Source organism: Trematomus bernacchii, unplaced genomic scaffold (genome assembly GCF_902827165.1).
Source record: "Trematomus bernacchii unplaced genomic scaffold, fTreBer1.1, whole genome shotgun sequence".
In the NCBI taxonomy this organism is placed as follows: domain Eukaryota; kingdom Metazoa; phylum Chordata; class Actinopteri; order Perciformes; family Nototheniidae; genus Trematomus; species Trematomus bernacchii.
In genome coordinates, this window is record NW_022987840.1 from 2,316,155 (window position 1) to 2,338,825 (window position 22,671).

The following is a 22,671-nucleotide window of genomic DNA, read 5'->3' on the forward strand; positions in this document are numbered from 1 at the left end:
GTCCCTATTTTTAGTTATGGTTATTGTCGTCTCAAGATATGCGTCTGTTTTATCAATATTTTCACAATTACTAGTCATTGGTCCTGTGTCGTGTGCCTTATATTTGTATATCCTTGTTATTATACTCCTACAGGTGTATTTGTTGTAGAACTTTACATAACATTTCACAAAACACTGTTATTTTCTATATTTATTTATTTCCAACAAATATGTGAGCGAGCTTGCATGAAATCATGCACACGCACACACTCCTACATCTCTGACACCTGCGTAACTTATTACCTGTTTTTTTTATTAAGTATTTTAACAATATCCACTATTTACTTGCAGTGCAGTGTGCACATCGCAACACAGTAATAAGCTGGTAGATACATAAACTCTCCTGATAGAGAGTTGGTGCTTAAGATGATCTTCACTAAGATGCAGTTTTTACATGATCAAGAACAAACCAGATACAATGTGATTGTATATTTGGTTGTGATATATATATTTATTTGCACCAGTCGTGGCACCTTTAGAGCGAATTTCCTGCTCTTTTGACATGCTTACTGTAACAGATAAGAATAGTCAACATAAGGCTTTGACCTCATGTCTCAGACAATTAACCACATCTGTGTTTCTTGGTAACTGACATCAGTGCTGTTTTGAAAATCAGCGTACAGTTTGTAACATTACGTTCTTGGTGTGATTCTAGAAAAATCCCAGCATAAGTACTTGTATGTCAAACACCAAGTATCTGTGTTTTAAGAACCAAACTGATTCACTTTTCCTTCATCGTGTTCTTCTCTGCGTAGCTCCTAAATGTGGCTGCTCAGTAAAGTTCAGAAATAGTTTCTGCTTGTTCAAAAACATCACACACAATGCCCACTGGCAACTAGTTTGGTAAAGCCTTTATACTTCACTTTGTTTTCACTTATATTCACTTCAACTTGACTGTTTCATTTATGACACTTTATGACTTCTACTGTTTATGCATGTAAAGTATCACATTGTTGTTTCTTCCCTCTTTCTGCATTGCCTTTCATTTTGTTTCTCTTCACTTCCTCTTTGTTTCAAATTGACAAAATGATCTGATGAAACAGTTGAGTACTTGAGTGTGGAAACAAATGTCATATTTTATATTTTCTGTTTGTCGAATATGTAAATCAACAACTCACTTTTGAAAACACATTTATATTTCATTATAACATTCTGGTTTGGAACATTGTTCTGTGAATCCCTTAGGAAATGACTGATGGGACTTGCATTCATGTAGTAAAAAGATTCAAAACTCTATGGTGCTGAAGGCCACACCCCGGACACATCTTTCAAAAGCCATCAACACGTGACACCAGTCTGACATGACTCAGTTGTTGGACTATTACCACTGACCCTTCCATGCTGGTGAAACCTTTATTTGTTTCTTTATCCATTTCTGAAACGTAGATCAGTACTGTATATACTACTACTACTAATGTATTTATTTCTTCTCTAGAAACAGAAAATATCGTATGCTGACCATCATTGTTGGCTGTAAGGTAAGATAATTGTTTTTAAAAACTCAAATGATTGCAAGTCATAAAATGTCAGGCTTATTGTTGTTTGTTCGTGGTAAGAATAATTGACATACCTTTTAAAGAAGTTTTGTATTTGTTTTATTACTTTCTACATAAAATGTTTTGCAAAACATATGCAAAACATTTTAAATATATATATATAATATATATATATATATATATATATATATATATATATATATATATATATATATATATTGATCAAAACAAATGCAAAACATTTTAAATAGTTATCATTAGTTAACATCCCTTATATTATCTTTGAAAGGACGACATTATTTCCTCTTTTTAGTGATGAAACCAGTAACAGTAAGAGTACATTGCAATACAAGTTAAAGCAATAGTTTAAAAGTATTACATTTATTTTTAACTAATACTTTTCAGTAGTATTCATTATGTTTTTTAAATAAGCAGCACTGCTTCTCTACTGTGTGAAACTTGAAATTACTCAAACTGGGTTATTCTTTCAGCAACAAAAATCAAACGTCACATTTGATGATATTTACTTTGTGAAGTATGAAGTGAATTTAATATAATTCCCCCCTATAAAACATGTATTCTTTTTTACTAGGGCTATTCCTATTGCAGTAGGTAACTAGTAAATACAAATGAATAGATTGTGTGTCTGTTGTGTGGTGACTCTGCAGGAATATCAAGCTGACAGAAAAGCATGACGGGTGCTTTAAAGGTTTTCCTCCTTCTACTTCAAGGTAGGGTTTCCAACAATTTAATGCCTTTGGATGTCTTTTGATTACTCACAAAAAGTGCAAAATATGCTTTTTTGTTTAAAATTAAGGTTTTGTGTGTGTGCTGTTTATTTGGACGGGTTTGTTTTCTTTTAATTATGACAGTTTACATTTCTGCTTGATTGTTTTCTTTTTTTTCAAGATAAGCTACAGTGTAGAAATGGCAATGATAATCTTATGACCCGAGCTCCTCCAACGATGCAACATATATTATAAAATACAATGTAAAAAATAGTGCAAGAAGTCTATATACTGTACATGTAAATAGAATATGTTATATACAAGAACAGAATATGAAATTAAATAATGTACATTAAGACGAAGTTAAATACGGTTTATTGCGGTGATAACTATTTAGATAAATAAGTAGATTGCAAGATGACAAACAGATGAATGTTTGTCGAGGCACTTAACAGAGCTCAAGTGTTTAGTCTTATGGCCTGTGGGATAAAACTGTCCCTGAGTCTGGTAGTTGTTTGAATACTTTTTTATTTTTTAACCTTGACGGATATTTAATGTATTGCTTTTATTTCACCTCAGGTAGCTTATGCTTGAAGTGGGAAATCACCATGCCTCTGAGAATAGATGGACTAACTGGATCCTGTGTGAAGGTCCCCTGCACTTTCGACATCGACTCAATGTATGATGTAAATCTGGATAATTCCTGCAAAGCAATTTGGATCAGAGGAAGCACGGCCGGAATAAATGTGTTTGATTCCAGCCTCACTGGAGATCAGGCAAGCGGAAACATTCTGAAAGGAAACCTCACAGGGAACCTGCAGAACAAGGAGTGCACCACCATCTTCTACAACATGCCACCGTCCCATTCTGACAACTACTTCTTCAGGATTGAGTGTGATAACAGGCTGAAGTACCACTTTCCAACAGGAATCCGTATCACCACTCAAAGTTTGTAATGTGTCTTTTAATTTTTTCACTTTACACATCTTTTGGTTTCCCTCTTGTCATGTACTTGTTTTTTCTACTCCTCAGATTCACTGGACCAACCTACTGTACCATAACTCCATCTACACTGGAGGTAGAAGAGGGGGCTCTGGTGACGTTGAACTGCACGGCTGTAGCTCCGTGTCCCATCCTTCCCCCAGATCTGACTTGGACCCCCAGGATAGGTGACATTGAGGAGAAACATGAATCTGAATCCATGGTCTCAGTTATGAACTTCACCTCTTCTTACCTCCACAATGGACAGAACTTTTCATGCACCGCTCTCTACAAACGACAAGCTGGCAACACCGACCTTCGGTTTGAAAAGTTTATGACCCTCCATGTTCTTTGTGAGTATGTTTCAGGCCTTTTCTTGTTGCTGAGTTGGATGTTGATTTAGTTCACATTTAATCATTCCCTTCATTTGATATAATGTGATGTTATGAAATGTTCCTCTGGGGACTCTGCAGAGTATTTGGATCAAGTTGTGTTAACTAAAACTGCAGACTTGATTATCTAGTGAAATAAAAGGGTCATTATGCTGACTTGAGTTTATTCTTATTTTTATTATTTAAAGGTCACATATCATGCAAAATGCATTTTTAGATGTCTTAATACATTCATATGTGTAGACATCACCAAGTGTCAGAAAATACAACCCTCTCTCTTTTCCTCCTTGCACACACATCTCTAAAAATAGGGGTACAACGGAGCTGCTCACCGTTATTATGTAATATCGGTAATGTGAGCTGGCTTTACTTCCACAGCCCTATCAGAAACGTCGCCCTATCAGAAACAATACGCAATGTTTTGGAAGTAATATGGTCTGTGTTTACATTAGCAAGCATCGCTAACACTCAGCGAGAGAGAGAGTATGTGTAAAGAAGCAGGATATACAAATGTACTCACCTTGTGGTAAAACCGTGAGAGAAAAAGCATTTGAGTTCCATACTGTTTCAGAAATACTCCTTGATGTGGTTTGGAACATAATATGGCGTTTAATCAAGGCAGCGGTTTTCTTTTTTAATGCAACGGACTCGGAATCAGCACTTCTCTAACAGGGCTGAAATAGAGGGGTATGAGGCATGGCTAGAATGGGTGATCTGTTTGGTATTTTGAGCAAAACACTTCATAGACATGTTTTTTATATATATGAGACATATAATATAGATGCCTAAAAATAGTATAGTAGGAGACCTTTAAAGAGGTTTTTCACATTCTCCCAAAAGTTGGTAAGAGCGATTCATGAAGCCATCATAATGCTTTAATATTAAGAACCTTGGTGGTGCACACAATAGGGTGTTTTGTACATTGGCATGTCGAATTTCTTTTTGACAAGTGCTATATGAGAACATTTGTTTCACTCTCACATTTGTCTGTCAACAATGTAACTACAGCCAGAAGCTGGTTAGCGTAGCACAGCACAAAGACTGGCAACAAGTGGGAAAACTAGCCTGGCTCTGTCTTAAGGTAACAAAAACAGCTTACTAGATTTTCAATCATCTCTTCCAGATCCTCCAACGAACACATCAGTCAGCTACTCTGCTACAGTAAAAGAGGGCAGCTTGGTGAATCTGACCTGCAACGGCAATGCCAATCCAGCTGTGTACACTTGGTACAAAGTGAATGGAGGTCAGGTGACCGATGTGGGTTCGGGGAAAAGGTTTTCCACCACTGTCTCAGAAGTTGACAGACAGTTTTACTGTAAAGTCAGTAACAGATACGGAACCCAGAACTCATCCATCACTCAGATAGACGTACAATGTAAGTTTGATTAAAAAACAGTCAGACAGATGATCAATATTGAACGGCAACATTTAAAAATATATTTCTGTTTGTTTTATTTAGTTCCTCCCAAGGAAACTACAATAATCATTCAGCCTAAAGGTCCACTTTTGGAGGGCAGCTCTGTTTCTGCATGAACTTGTAACATCAGCTACACACAGTGGCGGCTCCAGAGTATTTTTGTTGGGTAATCTATGGTAGGGCTAACCCATACAGTGGTGGGGCTCAAGTCAGTATTTGCAATGTAATTACATACACGCTACTGTATATCGCCCCCCTTGACAGTGAAACGCCACGCGTGAGGTTTAGATTATTTCCCTGTCTCAATCCAAATTGAACTGTATGAAATAAAAAGGCACATTTGTCTTGCAGTAAATAAACAGGGCAACCTGGAGCCATTCCTACAATTTCCCCACAGGTGAAAGAGTTGACATGCTGAAAACCCAACCCCTGCAGGGGGGTCTGGGGGGATTCTCCCCCAGGAGATTTTTTGAAATACTAACATAAAATACACATTCTGGTACTCTCTTGAGAAGATAAATAAATAAATCTATTACTACACATTTAAAAAAATGAATGCCATTTTTGTTTTGTGTTACTTTGTTCTGAAAGCTGAAGCTGCTGCTCCTCACAGAGAGAAGAGGGAAGAGGCTGTGTGAATTACTTTACATTGTGGATAAGGGTGGATAGCCCCCATTGTTCTGTGTGTCAAAATGAAAGACAGCCCACACACCTATCAATCATCAAACCGTGGGGTCTTATTTCATTACGTGTTGATTTCTATCAACACGTAATGTTGTATCGATGTAGCCAGATGTACTACAGCAAAATTATTCTCCGTCGCGACTTCCTGCAACAACACCACGCCGTTATCGTGATTCTGATTGGCCAGAAGACATTATCAAAGATGTTTTATTGAGAAGACGATCACGACGTGACAAAAGTTTTCAAAACCGTTTCTAGTCTTCGGTATTTCCAGACAAGTGGCTACTGAAATCAATCTTACTAACTGCTGTCTGTGCAATTTACTCCTCGCGAGTTGGCGGACTTTATTTAGCTTACTTTAACATCATTTTTCATGGTGGGGCTATGGTGGGGCTAAGCCATTTCTTGGTATGGCTGTAGCCTACCCCAGCCATACCCTGGCGCCGCCACTGGCTACACACTATCCTTTCAGATCTCCCTAAGAACATCTCGGTGTCTGTTGACCCCTCTGGTCCGGTGCAGGAGGGTTGCCCTGATAGTTTTGCATTCAACATGTCACTTTGCAAAACTGAGAAAGGTAGAGGAATTAGCAAAATTGTGAATTTGTATTGTTTTTTTTGCATAATCTGCCTCTCTGATCAATCAATGATCAATGTGGTTTGTGGGGACTTTTCAGGCCTCCACTCTTTGTCTATTGGGATCGGTTTTGCAGTTGGAGCTCTGGGGATGCTGCTGGTGTGTTTACCGCTGCTTCTAATATACTACCGGTAAGAGACAACTCGTTTTTTTCAAAGCTACTATAAAAAACATTTTTAATGCATTTTGAGGTGGTCATCAGGGGGTTGACTCTACTGGGGACCAGGCAGGCAGCAAATTGATGTAGTGCAACCATGGCCGCCTCCAAAAATGGCTAAATATCTCAGAAAAATAAAAAAATGAAAGACTTTATTAGAAAATTATAATAAATGACTCCTTTGCAATTTATTTGTGTTTGTCGTAGGAAAGGAAAAGTCATCTCTTCCTCCGACAAAGGAAAGGCGGAGACTTGCAACCCTATAATTACTAATGCGGTGAGTGTATTGCACACATTGTCAGGAAGCTTCACATACCCAACAAAAATGTACTTTTTGCTGTTTTTGCTGAGTCCTAAAAAATATAATATACTTAAAGGTGGGGTAGGTAATTTTGGAGAAACCAGCTCGAGTGCGCTAGAATTTGAAAATACACAGCTGGAACAAATCTGCCACTTCCTTACAGAGCCCCTCCTCCAACACACAAGAACGTGCACATGACCAATGAGGGCACGAGATAAGTTTGTGCACAGATGGAAGGCTGACAGGCAGGTAGGCCATCCAATCATTTTAGCCGGCCCGGCTAAAATGATTGGTCGTGCTTTTTACAGTATTACAGCTTCCACAGATGACATTTTTTTTATGGATTTCTTGTCAAAGCACTTAAGATATTCATTGCTATCGGGATGTTAAGAGCATTCCATGGAATATAACAAAAAGTGTATCTCGAGCCGGTTTCTCAAACTTACCTACCCCACCTTTAATATACTTTGTCAAAACAGCATTGTATGGTACTGTATGTCAAAAATACATAAATCGTTAAAAGTCATGATATATGTTCTTTTTTCAAAATCATGGTAGTCTATATCATGCATACAACATTCCAAAAAAGTATGTGTTTTGTATGCCATGAAACATTTCAAAAATAATCAGTTGTATAATCAGTTTCAGTAGTAAAGCATGTCAGTGTTCTGTAATTCTTTCATGCAGAAATGCAGAACAAAATGCTTTAGAACATAGTTTATACAAATAGAAACAGAAATGTAATGTGAAGATAATAAAAATTAGTATTTTAGGAAAACACAATGGATAAAAGGGAAAGTATATGGAATGCCAAACATGAGTTGAAAAAAAGTGAAACCTATCAATAATAATAATGAAATAATAAAACAAGGACAAAAATAGCATCGTCCAACTTCAGGTTTTGGAGAAAGAAAAGGTAGAAATGTCACCTGTCAAATTTAAAAAGAACGTTTTAAAAGTGTTTCAGTGTCTTTACGGTTTGTATTGATAGTATAGTATGCCATGTGTCAAGAATGTGTCAACTATCATAGTTTATTATGTTATAATAAATTCATAGTATAGTATTTAATTTAAATTAAAAAAGAAACCATATTATATTGTGCCATAAAGACATCTCATAATTTAGTATGACATACCAAATGGCATTTTAAAAAGTAAGTGTCCCATAAAATTTCAAAAACATCATAGTATGGGAGAGTGGGGTAAGATGAGCCATTATTTTAATTATGTTGACCTCTAGGCAAGGACAAACGAGATAAAAGTCAAGTGACAACAACAACCTTTACTTCAGGATGTCTTCTGTCAATCAAAATGAAATTAATGCAAATATCACAAAAGGTCATGAAAATATGATTTCTTAAAAGAAAAAGTGGTCTTGTGGCTTAACTTGCCCAATCTGAGGGGTAAATTGAGTTCAATTAAGCCATCTGGGGGTAAATTGACCTATTGACTTTTTCAAGTTTAAACCTGAGCTGTTTACCATGGAACTGGTCAGCCAGTTTTTGGTCTGCAAGCTCCTTCTCTCTCCTGTGTGAAGACCCTCTTTGCCTCTGCTGGTCCACTGTACCTACTGTTTTCCTTTCCTTTTCCTCCTTACTTTTCACGTATCTACGCAGGGTTGTCAATATTTCGGTCTTTTGCCGCTGCTCTGATGGATTTTCCACCGTTGACATCAGTGGCCACTCTCTCCATCTCCTCTGTCTGTCTCTTGTTGAACCACTGGCTCTATTTAGCCCATTGACCGTGTGCTTCTCTCCATCACAGCCAAATAGAAATGTTGGGTTCTTCCTGAATTTATGGTCACATGACAACAAATGTGCACAGTTCCCTAGATAAAGGGGGTGGGTCAATGTACCACTGGCTCATCTTACCCCACTCTCCCCATTGGTATTTAAAAAAAGGAAGCAATTAGCGGCTCGTTACTGGCAAACAAGTTATTTCCCAAAGTGTTCTGTTCAACAATGGGCCTTATTGTGCACTACTACCTCCTTTGCTACATCACTAAAGCAACTATTTTGTTTTCTGTAGATCAACTCGTCAGAAGTGGATGTGGTTTATGGTAATGAAGCCTTTCTGGAAATGAAAGAAGTAGATGGGGAAGAACCTCTCCATTACGTCAATGTGGACTCTGCTAAACTGCAGGAGATTACAGGCCTGGACTCAGAGACGGCTGAGTATGCTGAGATCCAATCGATCTGAGGAGATGCAGAGGAAGAAGATAACATTGCTGACACTCAATTGGGACAAGAGAAGACACCTTAGTCTCATAGACCTTGTGGTGAAGATATTATGGCTGACGTTTAATGGAAATGGTAGCTTAAACACAGCAATGTGCGCCTCAAACTGCTACAGGACTTATCCATAGCAGATCCCCGCTGTGGTAAAAAGAAAACTGCAGCAGCGGTGATAGAAACTGCTCTGCAGGCAGCTTATGTAGATGCTTCAAGTTTAGTTCTGGACTTTTGTTACAGTACATATTTTTCTTTGGTCCATAAGATACATAGCAAAACAAAATCACCATAAAATGGATACATACTGTATAGCAGGTAGTTACCCAACAATCAATTATAACAATACGTTTTTGCTTTGAAATCATGACCTTACTATATTTAATATTTGAATGCTATCTTGCATCATGATTTTACATTTAAAGCCTTTGCAAAGCGTGAAAGAAGCAGCTGGACATAGTTTGTCAAACTTTTTTTATAGATTTATTTTTCAAAATACAAAAACTTTCAGTTTGTTGGCAGTTATACAAATTGTGAAAAGATTTTATAAAGCTTGTAATGAAATAGAGCAATATGTATTTGGTACATTGTTTGAACATGTTTATTTCAGAAACAAGCCTCTTCTGCACAATATTTCAACATTAAAGCCCTCGTTGTAAATGTCAATACTTTTTTTTAAATAATGTATATTATAATAGAAACACAGTGAGACACGGGGAGAGCAGGAACTTGATGGCAAACACTGATGGTTTATTATGAAGTTACGGCCGGAGAATTGACAAGACATGTGCTGCAGCAAGAAGTTGATACAGCGGTTGCCCGACCAATTCTGAAGATCTCTACCCCAGACCCATTTAGCTGGTTCTGAGAGAATAATCAACATTCTGCATAACAAGTTAAAACAGGCAAAGCATATAACATCTCTATCAGCTGACGCCAACAGGCAGGAACAGGGAAACAAAACACTGAGAGCACAGCAGCCCTAAGTTGCAGGCCTGTGCTCAGAGAGGGCAGTAGCATACAAACTGATAAACTGGGTCAAAAGGGTGGGCTTGGAAAATATTTCCCCAACATACATCTTCCAATGCATACTTTTATTTCACAACTCAGAAGTTTAAACACAATGTCTTTCTTTTTAATTGTAGGTTTCATGTGTTTGGATTAAGCTCACCATTTTGGTACTTACTGATAGCCTACTGATCAAAGGAGAGAAGCAGTGAAACATATTGAAATACAAACTGTATTTAACAATTGGCTGAACCTGTAAGGCAGGATAAGATCATGTAAACTCAGATTTTGATGTGAGAGTACTGGGTCTCCTCTTCATCAGAGCTGATCAATTCTCTGGCGGCTCTCTGAGTCTTTGCCTTGAAGTTCACCTGTGAATAATTGATCTCTAATTCATCCTCACTGGTGTCTGTGTTATCGTTCAATGGATTCAGAGATACGGCTGAGTGTGCTGTGCTGATGTTCTCACAGTCCTCCAGCCTCTTTTCATTCTAGAAGAAAACACAGATATAGTCTAGCGTGATACGAGGAGGTGTACTGGCTCCAGATGTTGAACAGATGTGTACGAACGCAGTGGGGGAAACTGTTACTTGATGCTTGAGAGGCGGCTGAGGTTCAACGCTGAACCAGCTGCAAGCCTTCAGCAGTTTAACACATCAGCCTGCAGCTGGGAGTCTGTTACTGCCAGGTTTCTCTTTGAGCCTGAGCTCCCCCTGCTGGTCTGAGCGAAGCATTACAGCACAGGTGTACACTAAAATTACAACAGGGTGTGAACACAATACTAGCAACACCTGTCGATATAATGCGATCTAATTTAACAATGCAACCATTTTATTAGACTGTGTGCTGCGTCACTATTTCTGTCTAGTCTTGGATTGTTTTATATGGTCAGGTGTTTCCTCAAATAGGTCCATATGCTGTATATTTGTTTTCAGAAATTACATTTTTATGAATTAAGTTATTTGGAAGTGTATATGGGTTTGATATGCAAACAAATGAAGGCATGCACTGTTCTGAATGCACTATTAAATGTTTATTCATAAAAATGTTGGTCTTTTTTTCAATCAACATCTGTATTGCCAACTTAATAATAACAATGGCACACAAATATATTCTGATCATGGAGTCTTTGATTAATATTTAGCTATTTTGCAATGTGCTGTTTAGCCTCTTGCACACACAGTAGGTTGTAAATAGTTGCATAATGTCCAGTCGTCCCTATTTTTAGTTATGGTTATTGTCGTCTCAAGATATGCGTCTGTTTTATCAATATTTTCACAATTACTAGTCATTGGTCCTGTGTCGTGTGCCTTATATTTGTATATCCTTGTTATTATACTCCTACAGGAGTATTTGTTGTAGAACTTTACATAACATTTCACAAAACACTGTTATTTTCTATATTTATTTATTTCCAACAAATATGTGAGCGAGCTTGCATGAAATCATGCACACGCACACACTCCTACATCCCTGACACCTGCGTAACTTATTACCTGTTTTTTTTGTTAAGTATTTTAACAATATCCACTATTTACTTGCAGTGCAGTGTGCACATCGCAACACAGTAATAAGCTGGTAGATACATAAACTCTCCTGTTAGAGAGTTGGTGCTTAAGATGATCTTCACTAAGATGCAGTTTTTACATGATCAAGAACAAACCAGATACAATGTAATTGTATATTTGGTTGTGATATATATATTTATTTGCACCAGTCGTGGCACCTTTAGAGCGAATTTCCTGCTCTTTTGACATGCTTACTGTAACAGATAAGAATAGTCAACATAAGGCTTTGACCTCATGTCTCAGACAATTAACCACATCTGTGTTTCTTGGTAACTGACATCAGTGCTGTTTTGAAAATCAGCGTACAGTTTGTAACATTACGTTCTTGGTGTGATTCTAGAAAAATCCCGGCACAAATACTTGTATGTCAAACACCAAGTATCTGTGTTTTAAGAACCAAACTGATTCACTTTTCCTTCATCGTGTTCTTCTCTGCGTAGCTCCTAAATGTGGCTGCTCAGGAAAGTTCAGAAATAGTTTCTGCTTGTTCAAAAACATCACACACAATGCCTACTGGCAACTCGTTTGGTAAAGCCTTTATACTTCACTTTGTTTTCACTTATATTTACTTCAACTTGACTGTTTCATTTATGACACTTTATGACTTCTACTGTTTGCGCACGTAAAGTATCACATTGTTGTTTCTTCCCTCTTTCTGCATTGCCTTTCATTTTGTTTCTCTTCACTTCCTCTTTGTTTCAAATTGACAAAATGATCTGATGAAACAGTTGAGTACTTGAGTGTGGAAACAAATGTCATATTTTATATTTTCAGTTTGTTGAATATGTAAATCAACAACTCACTTTTGAAAACACATTTATATGTTATAATAACATTCTGGTTTGGAACATTGTTCTGTGAATCCCTTAGGAAATGACTGATGGGACTTGCATTCATGTAGTAAAAAGAGATTAAAAACTCTATTGTGCTGAAGGCCACACCCCGGACACATCTTTCAAAAGCCATCAACACACGACACCAGTCTGACATGACTCAGTTGTTGGACTATTACCACTGACCCTTCCATGCTGGTGAAACCTTTATTTGTTTCTTTATCCATTTCTGAAACGTAGATCAGTACTGTATATACTACTACTACTAATGTATTTATTTCTTCTCTAGAAACAGAAAATATCGTATGCTGACCATCATTGTTGGCTGTAAGGTAAGATAATTGTTTTTGAAAAAAAGTCATACAATGTCAGGCTTTTTTTTATCGGTTAATTCAGTCATTTTGTTACATATGTATATGTTGTTTGTTCGTGGTGAAAATAATTTACATACCTTTAAAGACATTTTGTAATTTTGTTTTATTACTTTCTACATAAAAGGTTTTGCAAAACATATGCAAAACATTTTAAATAGTTATCAGTATATGTATATATTATATTATTTCATATATATATTGCTTTCTGTTTGTAAGAATAATGTGCATACCTTTACAGAATTTCTATCAAAACAAATGCAAAATATTTTAAATAGTTATCATTAGTTAACATCTTCATGCTAGCTCCCTTATATTATCTTTGAAAGGAGGACATTATTTCCTCTTTTTAGTGATGAAACCAGTAACAGTAAGAGTACATTGCAATACAAGTTAAAGCAATAGTTTAAAAGTATGAATTTTATAAATAACTAATACTTTTCAGTAGTATTCATTATGTTTTTTAAATAAGCAGCACTGCTTCTCTACTGTGTGAAGCTTGATATTACTCAAACTGGGTTATTCTTTCAGCAAAACATATCAAACGTCACATTTGATCATATTTACTTTGTGAAGTATGAAGTGAAGTTAATATAATTCCCCCCTATAAAACATGTATTCTTCTTTAGTAGGGCTATTCATATTGTAGTAGGTAACTAGTAAATACAAATGAATAGATGTTGTGTCTGTTGTGTGTGTGTGGTGCCTCTGTAGGAATATCAAGCTGACAGAAAAGCATGACGGGTGCTTTAAAGGTTTTCCTCCTTCTACTTCAAGGTAGGGTTTCCAACAATTTAATGCCTTTGATGTCTTTTGATTACTCACAAAAAGTGCAAAATATGCTTTTTTGTTTATAGTTAAGGTTGTGTGTGTGCTGTTTATTTGGATGGGTTTGTTTTCTTTTAATTATGACAGTTTACATTTCTGCTTAATTATTTTTTCAAGATAAGCTACAGTGTAGTAATGGCAATCATAATCTTATGACCCGAGCTCCTCCAACGATGCAACATATATAATAACATACAATTAAAAAAATAGTGCAAGAAGTCTATATACATGTAAATAGAATATGATATATACAAGAACAGAATATGAAATTAAATAATGTACATTAAGACGAAGTTAAATACGGTTTATTGCGGTGATAACTATTTAGATAAATAAGTAGATTGCAAGATGACAAACAGATGAATGTTTATCGAGGCACTTAACAGAGCTCAGGTGTTTAGTCTTATGGCCTGTGGGATAAAACTGTCCCAGAGTCTGGTAGTTGTTTGAATACTTTTTTTTTTTTTACCTTGGCGGATATTTAATGTATTGCTTTTATTTCACCTCAGGTAGCTTATGCTTCAGGTGGGAAATCACCATGCCACGGAGAATAGATGGACTAACTGGATCCTGTGTGAAGGTCCCCTGCACTTTCGACTTAGACTCGCAGTTTGATGGAGATCTGGATCATACCTGCAAAGCAATTTGGATCAGAGGAAGCCCGAAAGGAACAAATTTGTTTGATTCCAGCCTCATTGGAGATCAGGCAAGCGGAAACATTCTGCAAGGAAACCTCACAGGGAACCTGCAGAACAAGGAGTGCACCACCATCTTCTACAACATGCCACCGTCCCATTCTGACAACTACTACTTCAGGATTCAGTGTAATAACAGGCTGAAGGTCACCTACGCAACAGGAGTCCGTATCACGACTCAAAGTTTGTATTGTGTCTTTTAATTTTTTCACTTTACACATCTTTTGGTTTCCCTCTTGTCATGTACTTGTTTTTTTTACTCCTCAGATTCACTGGACCAACCTACCATAACTCCATCTACACTGGAGGTAGAAGAGGGGGCTCTGGTGACGTTGAGCTGCACGGCTGTAGCTCCGTGTCCCATCCTTCCCCCAGATCTGACTTGGACCCCCAGGATAGGTGACATTGAGGAGAAACATGAATCTGAATCCATGGTCTCTGTTATGAACTTCACCTCTTCTTACCTCCACAATGGACAGAACTTTTCGTGCACCGCTCTCTACAAACGACAAGCTGGCAACAACGACCTTCCGTTTGAAAAGTTCATGACCCTCCATGTTCTTTGTGAGTATGTTTCAGGCCTTTTGTTGTTGCTGACATTTAATCATTTTTAATTTTAATCATTCCCTTCATTTGATATAATGTGATGTTATGAAATGTTCCTCTGGGGACTCTGCAGAGTATTTGGATCAAGTTGTGTTAACTAAAACTGCAGACTTGATTATTTAATGGAAAAGCACTTCTCTAACAGGGCTGAAATAGAGGGGTATGGGGCATGGCTAGAATGGGTGATCTGTTTGGTATTTTGAGCAAAATTGAGACATATAATATAGATGCCTAAAAATAGTATAATAGGCGACCTTTTAAGAGGTTTTTCACATTCTCCCAAAAGTTGGTAAGACTTGTATTGATTCATGAAGCCATCATAATGCTTTAATATTAACAACCTTGGTGGTGCACACAATAGGGTGTTTTGTACAGTACATTGGCATGCAGTACGGTATGTCTTTTTGACCAGTGCTATATGAGAACATTTGTTTCACTCTCACATTTGTCTGTCAACAATGTAACTACAGCCAGAAGCTGGTTAGCGTAGCACAGCACAAAGACTGGCAACAAGTGGGAAAACTAGCCTGGCTCTGTCTAACGGTAACAACAACAGCTTACTAGATTTTCAATCATCTCTTCCAGATCCTCCAAAGAACACATCAGTCAGCTACTCTGCTACAGTAAAAGAGGGCAGCTTGGTGAATCTGACCTGCAACAGCAATGCCAATCCAGCTGTGTACACTTGGTACAAAGTGAATGGAGGTCAGGTGACCGATGTGGGTTCGGGGAAAAGGTTTTCCACCACTGTCTCAGAAGTTGACAGACAGTTTTACTGTAAAGTCAGTAACAGATACGGAACCCAAAACTCATCCATCACTCAGATAGACGTACAATGTAAGTCTGATTAAAAAACAGTCAGACAGATGATACATATTGACCAGCAACATTTAAAAATATATTTCTGTTTGTTTTATTTAGTTCCTCCCAAGGAAACTACAATAATCATTGAGCCTAAAGGTCCACTTTTGGAGGGCAGCTCTGTTTCTCTGCTTTGTAAAAGCCGGGCCAACCCACCTGTGACCAACTACACCTGGTACAAAGGTGATGAAGAGGAAAAGGAGGCTGGATCAAGTTTGGTTTTAAATGATGTCAAACCAAGCAGCAGTGGTGACTACTACTGTGCAGCAGAAAATGAGCATGGGGACCAAAATTCAACACTGATTCGGCTGGACATTCAGTGTAAGTTGATTTTCACAGTAAAGACATTGATTTACACTGTCAAGTTCAACAGACTGAATATGGCTCTACTGTATATCTGTGGTCACCGAAACATGGTCTCTGAGGCCAATACTGACAGTAAATATGAGGAAAACACAGACACTCATCACCGAGGTCACAATATCCATCGATCCAGCAGAGCAATAGCCTATAGGCAAAACACAGAAGATCAACAAAATATATGACATAAAATGAACTTACCAAAGCTGAAGTAGATGGTCAACTTCATTCATTTTCTTTCCGTTTTACTGATTTTAATCGCTATACGCAGCTCTCTCTCGTCTCCTCTTCACAACTACACTTTTCGCGGCACACATACTTACAGCCAATCAGCTCTCTGAATTATAAGATGACGTTTTGGTGGGGTTGCCAGCACTTTGCCCCACTTGTGATAATTTTTTTGCCGCACACAATGAATACAAAAAGACTCTGAGCATGCGCAGTGTAGTTTTCACAGTACACGTTCATTTCTACAGCGAGAGAGGGGCAGCCCAGAGCTTGCCCCACATCGCTCAACACGGCAATAGGCACACTGTGGACACTAATCAGAACAACACAGACTAAAACAGCAATGTAGAGACGAATCAGACGACTAAACATGATCTTTAACATATATTTTATACATATTTTTTATACATATTTTTGAATTATTATTTTAATTCATTTCTGCTGACAGTATGTGGGGCTGTGCCTAATGCCCTGCCCCTGATAACGAGTCGCCACTGTGTTATATACATATAATGCATATAATGGCACTGTTCTAGCGGTAAACACTGAAAAAATAACATGTCAAGCTATGTGCTGCATACATCAGAAACAATGTGTGACATGTTGTGGAAGTCATATGGTCTTTGTTTACATTAGCAAGCATACTCAGAGCTAACACTGTACTGGAGAGAATATGTGTAAAGAAGCCGGACATAAAAGGTACTGTCCTTGAGGTAAACCCACAAGAGAGAAAGCGTTTGAGCTCCATACTGTTTCAGAAATATTGCATAATATAGTTTGGAACATAATATGGCGTTTAATCAAGGCAGCGTTCAGCAGAGTTTCTGCAGTTAGACAGCCTTCTCTTGACAGAGCTCACCGCTTGCATGCAGACGCTCCGAAGGGGCGTGGCCAGCAGCAGCTCGGTTACATTTAAAGGGCCAGACCCAGAATCAGCACTTTTGTAACAGGGTTGAAATAGAGGGGTATGAGGCATGCTACAATGGGTGATCTGTTAGGTATTTTGAGCAAAACTCTAAAGACACATGTTTTGTATAGATATGGCCCTATAATATATTGTTCAAATATTCCATAATAGGTGAGCTTCAAATCATATGAGGATGTTGTGTTTGGTTTCTTTTCTTTTGTTTTATTATTAAGATGTTATTTCCAAACACAGAGAATGAAGTGGTTGTTGTCTCAGTTTTCTAAAAAAGGCAACTCAAAATGTAAATGTGTTTTACATAGACTGTGATTCTCAAACTGTGATTCTTGTACCATTGGTGGTAAGCAAGACAGTTGCACGCCAACGGGCCTAAATCCTTAACTTAAAACCATGACATTCTTTTTTATTTTGAAGTGACTGACATGCATGAACTAGTAACGTCAGCTACACACTATCCTTTTCAGATCTCCCTAAGAACACCTCGGTGTCTGTTGACCCCTCTGGTCCGGTGCAGGACGGCAGCTCTGTAACTCTGACCTGCACAAGCATCGCCAATCCAGCAGCAGTGAACTTCACCTGGTTCAGAGCGGCTGGAATAGAGGAGAAGGTGATGGGCTCTGAGAGAGACCTCACCTTCAATGTGACCAAACTCTCAGAAGATCAGTATTACTGTGAAGCTCTGAATGTCCACGGACCTGGCACCTCAGAGCGTGTCAGCTTTGACGTCACATGTGAGATTAATACACTTGTTTAATTAAAGGCAATCCTTGGTTACCATTAAACAAAATCAAATTACTTCTTTGTCTCAGTTCCTCCAGAGATCCTGTCTTCTTCCCGTTGCATCAAGATTTCATCCATGATTCGATGTTCCTGCTACAGCCAGGGGAACCCGCCTCCCTCCCTGGTTTGGAAGTTGGCCGGAGAGCCTGTCAATCACTCTGCTGCCATCACAATCAGGGAAGAGTCGCTGGGGAACGTGGGCATGAAGAGCATCATCACCCTGTACGATCTGGACGAAGACACGCTCTCTCTAGTCTGCCTCAGCATCAACTCACTGGGCTCTGACAGTTTTGCTTTTAACATGTCGCTTAGCAAAGGTAGAGGAATTGCGAGATGGTGAATTTGTATTTGTTTGGTTTTTCTGCATAATCTGCCTCTCTGGTTTTAATGATCAATGTGGTTTTTTTCAGACCATTCTCTGCAAACCATACAGATGGTTGAGCGCGAAAATCCCAGTAGATCAGCAGTTTCTGAAATACTCATGGCAGCAACCATGCCACATTCAAAGTCACTTAAATCACCTTTCCTCCCCATTCTGATGATCTGTTTGAACTTCAACAGATCGTCTTGACCATGTCTACATCCCAAATGCTTTGAGTTGCTGCCTTGCTTGCCTTGGCTGATTAGATATTTGTGTTACAAAGCGGTTGAACAGGTGTAACTAATACATTGGCCAGTGAGAGCAAACTCTTATTCTGCTTCTGGGAAAGTAATGACAGATCAATTTTCGTAGAGCAGGTGCAGCTGAAAGTGCTTTACCAAATGGCACACATCACAAATGATGTATGTGGATTTAGCCGTAGAGAGAGTGTCCTTTTAATGAAGAATGTGGTTATTGTTACATTACATTACATTACATGTCACTTGTTAGACGCTTTTATCCAAAGCGACTCACATACATTCAGTACAGTGGACAATCCCCACAGTACTTTTTTGATTTTTTGAATATTCTGGCCCTCTCTGGTTTTAACGATCAATGTGGTTTGTGGGGAATTTTCAGGCCTCCACTCTTTGTCTATTGGGATCGGTTTTGTCATGGGAGCTCTGGGGATGCTGCTGGTGTGTGTACTGCTGCTGCTAATATACTACCGGTAAGAGACAACCCTTTTTTTTCAAAGCTACGACTACTATTGTAAATGCATTTTGAGGTAGTCATCAGGGGGTTAACTCTGGGGACCAGGCAGGCAGCAAATTGAAGTAGTGCAACCATGGCCGCCTCAAACAATTGCTAAATATCTCAGAAAAAAATTAAATGAAAGACTTTATTAGAAAATTATAATAAATGAATCAATTTTTTTCTTTTGCAATTTATTTGTGTTTGTCGTAGGAAAGGAAAAGTCATCTTTTCCTCCGACAAGAGAAAGGCGGAGACTTGCAATCCTGTAGTTACTAATGCGGTGAGTTTATGTATTGCACACATTGGCAGGAAGCTTCACTTACCCAACAAAAATGTACTTTTTGCTGTTTTTGCTGAGTCCTAAAAAATATGATGTACTTAATATACTTTGTCAAAACAGCATTGTATGGTATGTCAAAATACATAGATCGTTAAAAGTCATGATATATGTTCTTTTTTCAAAATCATGGTAGTCTTTATCATGCATATGCATAAAATTCGCGAAAAGTATGTGTTTTGTATGCCATGAAACATTTCAAAAATAATCAGTTGTATAATCAGTTTCAGTAGTGAAGCATGTCAGTGTTCTGTAATTCATGCAAAAATGCAGAACAAAGTGCTTTAAAACATAGGATTTTAGGAAAACACAATGGATAAAAGGGAAAGAATATGGAATGCTAAAAATGAGTTGAAAAAATGAAACCTATCAATAATAATAATAATAATGAAATATTAAAACAAGGACAAAAATAGCACCCAAAGGTCATCGTCCAACTTAAGGTTTTGGAGAAAGAAAACGTAAAAATGTCACCTGTCAAATTAAAAAAGTCGTAGTGTAGAATATTTTAAAAGTATTTCAGTGTCTTTACGGTTTTAATTGATAGTATAGTGTGCCATGAAAAATGGGTCAAATATCATAGTTTATTATGTTATAATAAATTCATAGTATTGTATTTAATTTAAATAAAAAAAGAAAACATAGTATATTATGCTATAAAGACATCTCATAATTTAGTATGACATATATACCAAATGGCATTTTAAAAAGTAAAAGTGTCCCATAAAACGTAAAAAACATCATAGTATGGGAGAGTGGGGTAAGATGAGCCATTATTTTTATTATGTTGACCTCTAGGCAACGAAAAATGAGATAAAAGTCAAGTGACAACAACAACCTTTACTTCAGGATGTCTTCTGTCAATCAAAATGAAATTAATGCAAATATCACAAAAGGTCATGAAAATATGATTTCTTAAAAAAAGTGGTCTTGTGGCTTAACTTGCCCAAACTGAGGGGTCAATTGAGTTAAATTAAGCCATGGGGTACATTTACCCATTGACTTTTTCAAGTTTAATCTTGAGCTGTTTGGTTCAGGAATGTTGTTTCTGTCGGCTAAATCAAAGGTCAGTTCACAGCATTTCTTTGCAGTGAGGCCATGGAACTGGTCAGCCAGTTTTTGGTCTGCAAGCTCCTTCTCTCTCCTGTGTGAAGACCCTCTTTGACTCTGCTGTTCCACCTACTGTTTTCCTTTCCTTTTCCTCCTTACTTTTCATGTATCTACGCAGGGTTGTCAATATTTCGGTCTTTTGCAGCTGCTCTGATGGATTTTCCACCGTTGACATCAGTGGCCACTCTCTCCATCTCCTCTGTCTGTCTCTTGTTGAACCACTGGCTCTATTTAGCCCATTGACCGTGTGCTTCTTTCCATCACAGCCAAATAGAAATGTTGGGTTCTTCCTGAATTTATGGTCACATGACAACAAATGTGCACAGTTCCCTAGATAAAGGGGGTGGGTCAATTCACCCACTGGCTCATACCCCACTCTCCCATGGTATTTAAAAAAAGGAAGCAATTAGCGGCTGGTTTACTGGCAAACAAGTTATTTCCCAAAAGTGTTCTGTTTAACAATGGGCCTTATTGTGCACTACTACCTCCTTTGCTCCATCACTAAAGCAAATATTTTTAATTTATGTAGATCAACTCTTCAGAAGTGGATGTGGTTTATGCTAATCAAGCCTTTCTGGAAATGAAAGAAGTAGATGGGGAAGAACCTCTCCATTGCGCGAATGTGGACTCTGCTAAACTGCAGGAGATTACAGGCCTGGACTCAGAGACGGCTGAGTATGCTGAGATCTAATCGATCTAAGGAGATGGAGAGGAAGAAGATAACATTGCTGACACTCAATTGGGACAAGAGAAGACACCTTAGTCTCATAGACCTTGTGGTGAAGATATTATGGCTGACGTTTAATAGAAATGGTAGCTTGAACACAGAATTATGCGCTTCAAACTGCTACAGGACTTATCCATACAAGCAGATCCCCGCTGTGGTAAAAAGAAAACTGCAGCAGCGGTGATAGAAACTGCTCTGCAGGCAGCTTATGTAAATGCTTCAAGTTTAGTTCTGGACTTTTGTTACAGTACATATTTTTCTTGGGTCCATAAGATGCATAGCAAAACAAAATCACCCTAAAATGGATACATACTGTTTACTGTATAGCAGGTAGTTACCCAACAATCAATTATAACAATACGTTTTTGCTTTGAAATCATGACCTTTACTATATTTAATATTTGAATGCTATCTTGCATCATGATTTTACATTTAAAGCCTTTGCAAAGCGTGAAAGAAGCAGCTGGACATAGTTTGTCAAACTTTTTTTATAGATTTATTTTTCAAAATACAAAAACTTTCAGTTTGTTGGTAGTTATACAAATTGTGAAAAGATTTTATAAAGCTTGTAATGAAATAGAGCAATATGTATTTGGCACATTGTTTGAACATGTTTATTTCAGAAACAAGCCTCTTCTGCACAATATTTCAACATTAAAGCCCTCGTCGTAAATGTCAATACTTTTTTTTAAATAATGTATATTGTAATGGAAAACACAGTGAGACACGAGGAGAGCTGGAACTTGATGGCAAACACTGATGGTTTATTATGAAGTTACGGCCGGAGAATTGACAAGACATGTGCTGCAGCAAGAAGTTGATACAGCGGTTGCCCGACCAATTCTGAAGATCTCTACCCCAGACCCATTTAGCTGGTTGTGAGAGAATAATCCAACAATCTGCGGCTGTTAAAGGCAATGTGAGCGTCCATTCCCATTGGATAACGGAGAATTGTACACCCGGAAGTAAGTATTCCCCTTACTGTCGATTGATTTGACAGTGATATCTCCACTACTCATCAACTCAAAAACACCAGATTATCCTTGTTAATTAAACGACATTGATAGGTTTTAGTGTACAATGCTTTTGTCACGTTTTCCCCTTCAATTCTGAGAAACAAGTAGCTTTCTATGAGTTTTGGATGGCCGAAGACATTACATTACCCACAATCCTCTGTAGCAACCATAGACTGTATATTGCAACAGGCAACAGCTTCGGTTCATGTTAATTTACAAACTCTTCAACTACAACCGTAGTT

At 37.8% G+C, this 22,671-nt stretch overlaps 3 protein-coding genes across 4 annotated transcripts; all 3 read left to right on the plus strand.

Annotated features, from left to right (window-relative positions):
- Positions 1-1,315: 1,315 nt before the first annotated feature.
- On the plus strand, positions 1,316-3,415 carry LOC117468603 (sialoadhesin-like). 2 transcript variants are annotated; one of them, XM_034112832.1, is made up of 5 exons: positions 1,316-1,383; positions 1,475-1,517; positions 2,204-2,266; positions 2,843-3,211; positions 3,296-3,415. In XM_034112832.1, exons 3-5 carry the CDS (start codon positions 2,227-2,229, stop codon positions 3,322-3,324), a joined length of 438 nt encoding a protein of 145 aa, XP_033968723.1. In that variant the 5' UTR covers positions 1,316-1,383; positions 1,475-1,517; positions 2,204-2,226; the 3' UTR covers positions 3,325-3,415. The 2 variants fall into 2 exon arrangements, with proteins under 2 accessions (XP_033968723.1, XP_033968725.1); XM_034112834.1 differs by having other exon boundaries at positions 1,330-1,383; positions 1,475-1,512.
- LOC117468602 lies at positions 3,373-9,754 on the plus strand. The gene is made up of 6 exons (XM_034112831.1): positions 3,373-3,597; positions 4,760-5,011; positions 6,210-6,314; positions 6,414-6,504; positions 6,738-6,807; positions 8,860-9,754. The coding sequence occupies exons 1-6, from the start codon at positions 3,465-3,467 to the stop codon at positions 9,028-9,030; spliced, it is 822 nt and encodes a 273-aa protein (XP_033968722.1). The 5' UTR covers positions 3,373-3,464; the 3' UTR covers positions 9,031-9,754.
- A 2,849-nt stretch (positions 9,755-12,603) lies between these two features.
- On the plus strand, positions 12,604-22,358 carry LOC117468591 (B-cell receptor CD22-like). The gene is made up of 12 exons (XM_034112812.1): positions 12,604-12,666; positions 12,758-12,800; positions 13,554-13,616; positions 14,177-14,545; positions 14,630-14,926; positions 15,554-15,805; positions 15,890-16,150; positions 17,807-18,073; positions 18,152-18,439; positions 19,123-19,213; positions 19,450-19,519; positions 21,216-22,358. Exons 3-12 carry the CDS (start codon positions 13,577-13,579, stop codon positions 21,375-21,377), a joined length of 2,097 nt encoding a protein of 698 aa, XP_033968703.1. The 5' UTR covers positions 12,604-12,666; positions 12,758-12,800; positions 13,554-13,576; the 3' UTR covers positions 21,378-22,358.
- Positions 22,359-22,671: the final 313 nt, after the last annotated feature.

What these genes read in the sequence shown, in the direction of transcription:
- LOC117468591 (XM_034112812.1), top strand. Translation starts at nt 13,577, where the DNA reads ATGACGGGTGCTTTAAAGGTTTTCCTCCTTCTACTTCAAG. An exon ending in TGTCAGCTTTGACGTCACAT is followed by an intron (nt 18,074 to 18,151) that starts GTGAGATTAATA and finishes TCTTTGTCTCAG; the next exon opens with TTCCTCCAGAGATCCTGTCT. An exon ending in TAACATGTCGCTTAGCAAAG is followed by an intron (nt 18,440 to 19,122) that starts GTAGAGGAATTG and finishes GGGAATTTTCAG; the next exon opens with GCCTCCACTCTTTGTCTATT.
- LOC117468602 (XM_034112831.1), top strand. Translation starts at nt 3,465, where the DNA reads ATGGTCTCAGTTATGAACTTCACCTCTTCTTACCTCCACAATGGACAG. An exon ending in TATGACCCTCCATGTTCTTT is followed by an intron (nt 3,598 to 4,759) that starts GTGAGTATGTTT and finishes CATCTCTTCCAG; the next exon opens with ATCCTCCAACGAACACATCA. An exon ending in CACTCAGATAGACGTACAAT is followed by an intron (nt 5,012 to 6,209) that starts GTAAGTTTGATT and finishes CTATCCTTTCAG; the next exon opens with ATCTCCCTAAGAACATCTCG.
- LOC117468603 (XM_034112832.1), top strand. Translation starts at nt 2,227, where the DNA reads ATGACGGGTGCTTTAAAGGTTTTCCTCCTTCTACTTCAAG. An exon ending in TTTCCTCCTTCTACTTCAAG is followed by an intron (nt 2,267 to 2,842) that starts GTAGGGTTTCCA and finishes ATTTCACCTCAG; the next exon opens with GTAGCTTATGCTTGAAGTGG. An exon ending in AATCCGTATCACCACTCAAA is followed by an intron (nt 3,212 to 3,295) that starts GTTTGTAATGTG and finishes TCTACTCCTCAG; the next exon opens with ATTCACTGGACCAACCTACT.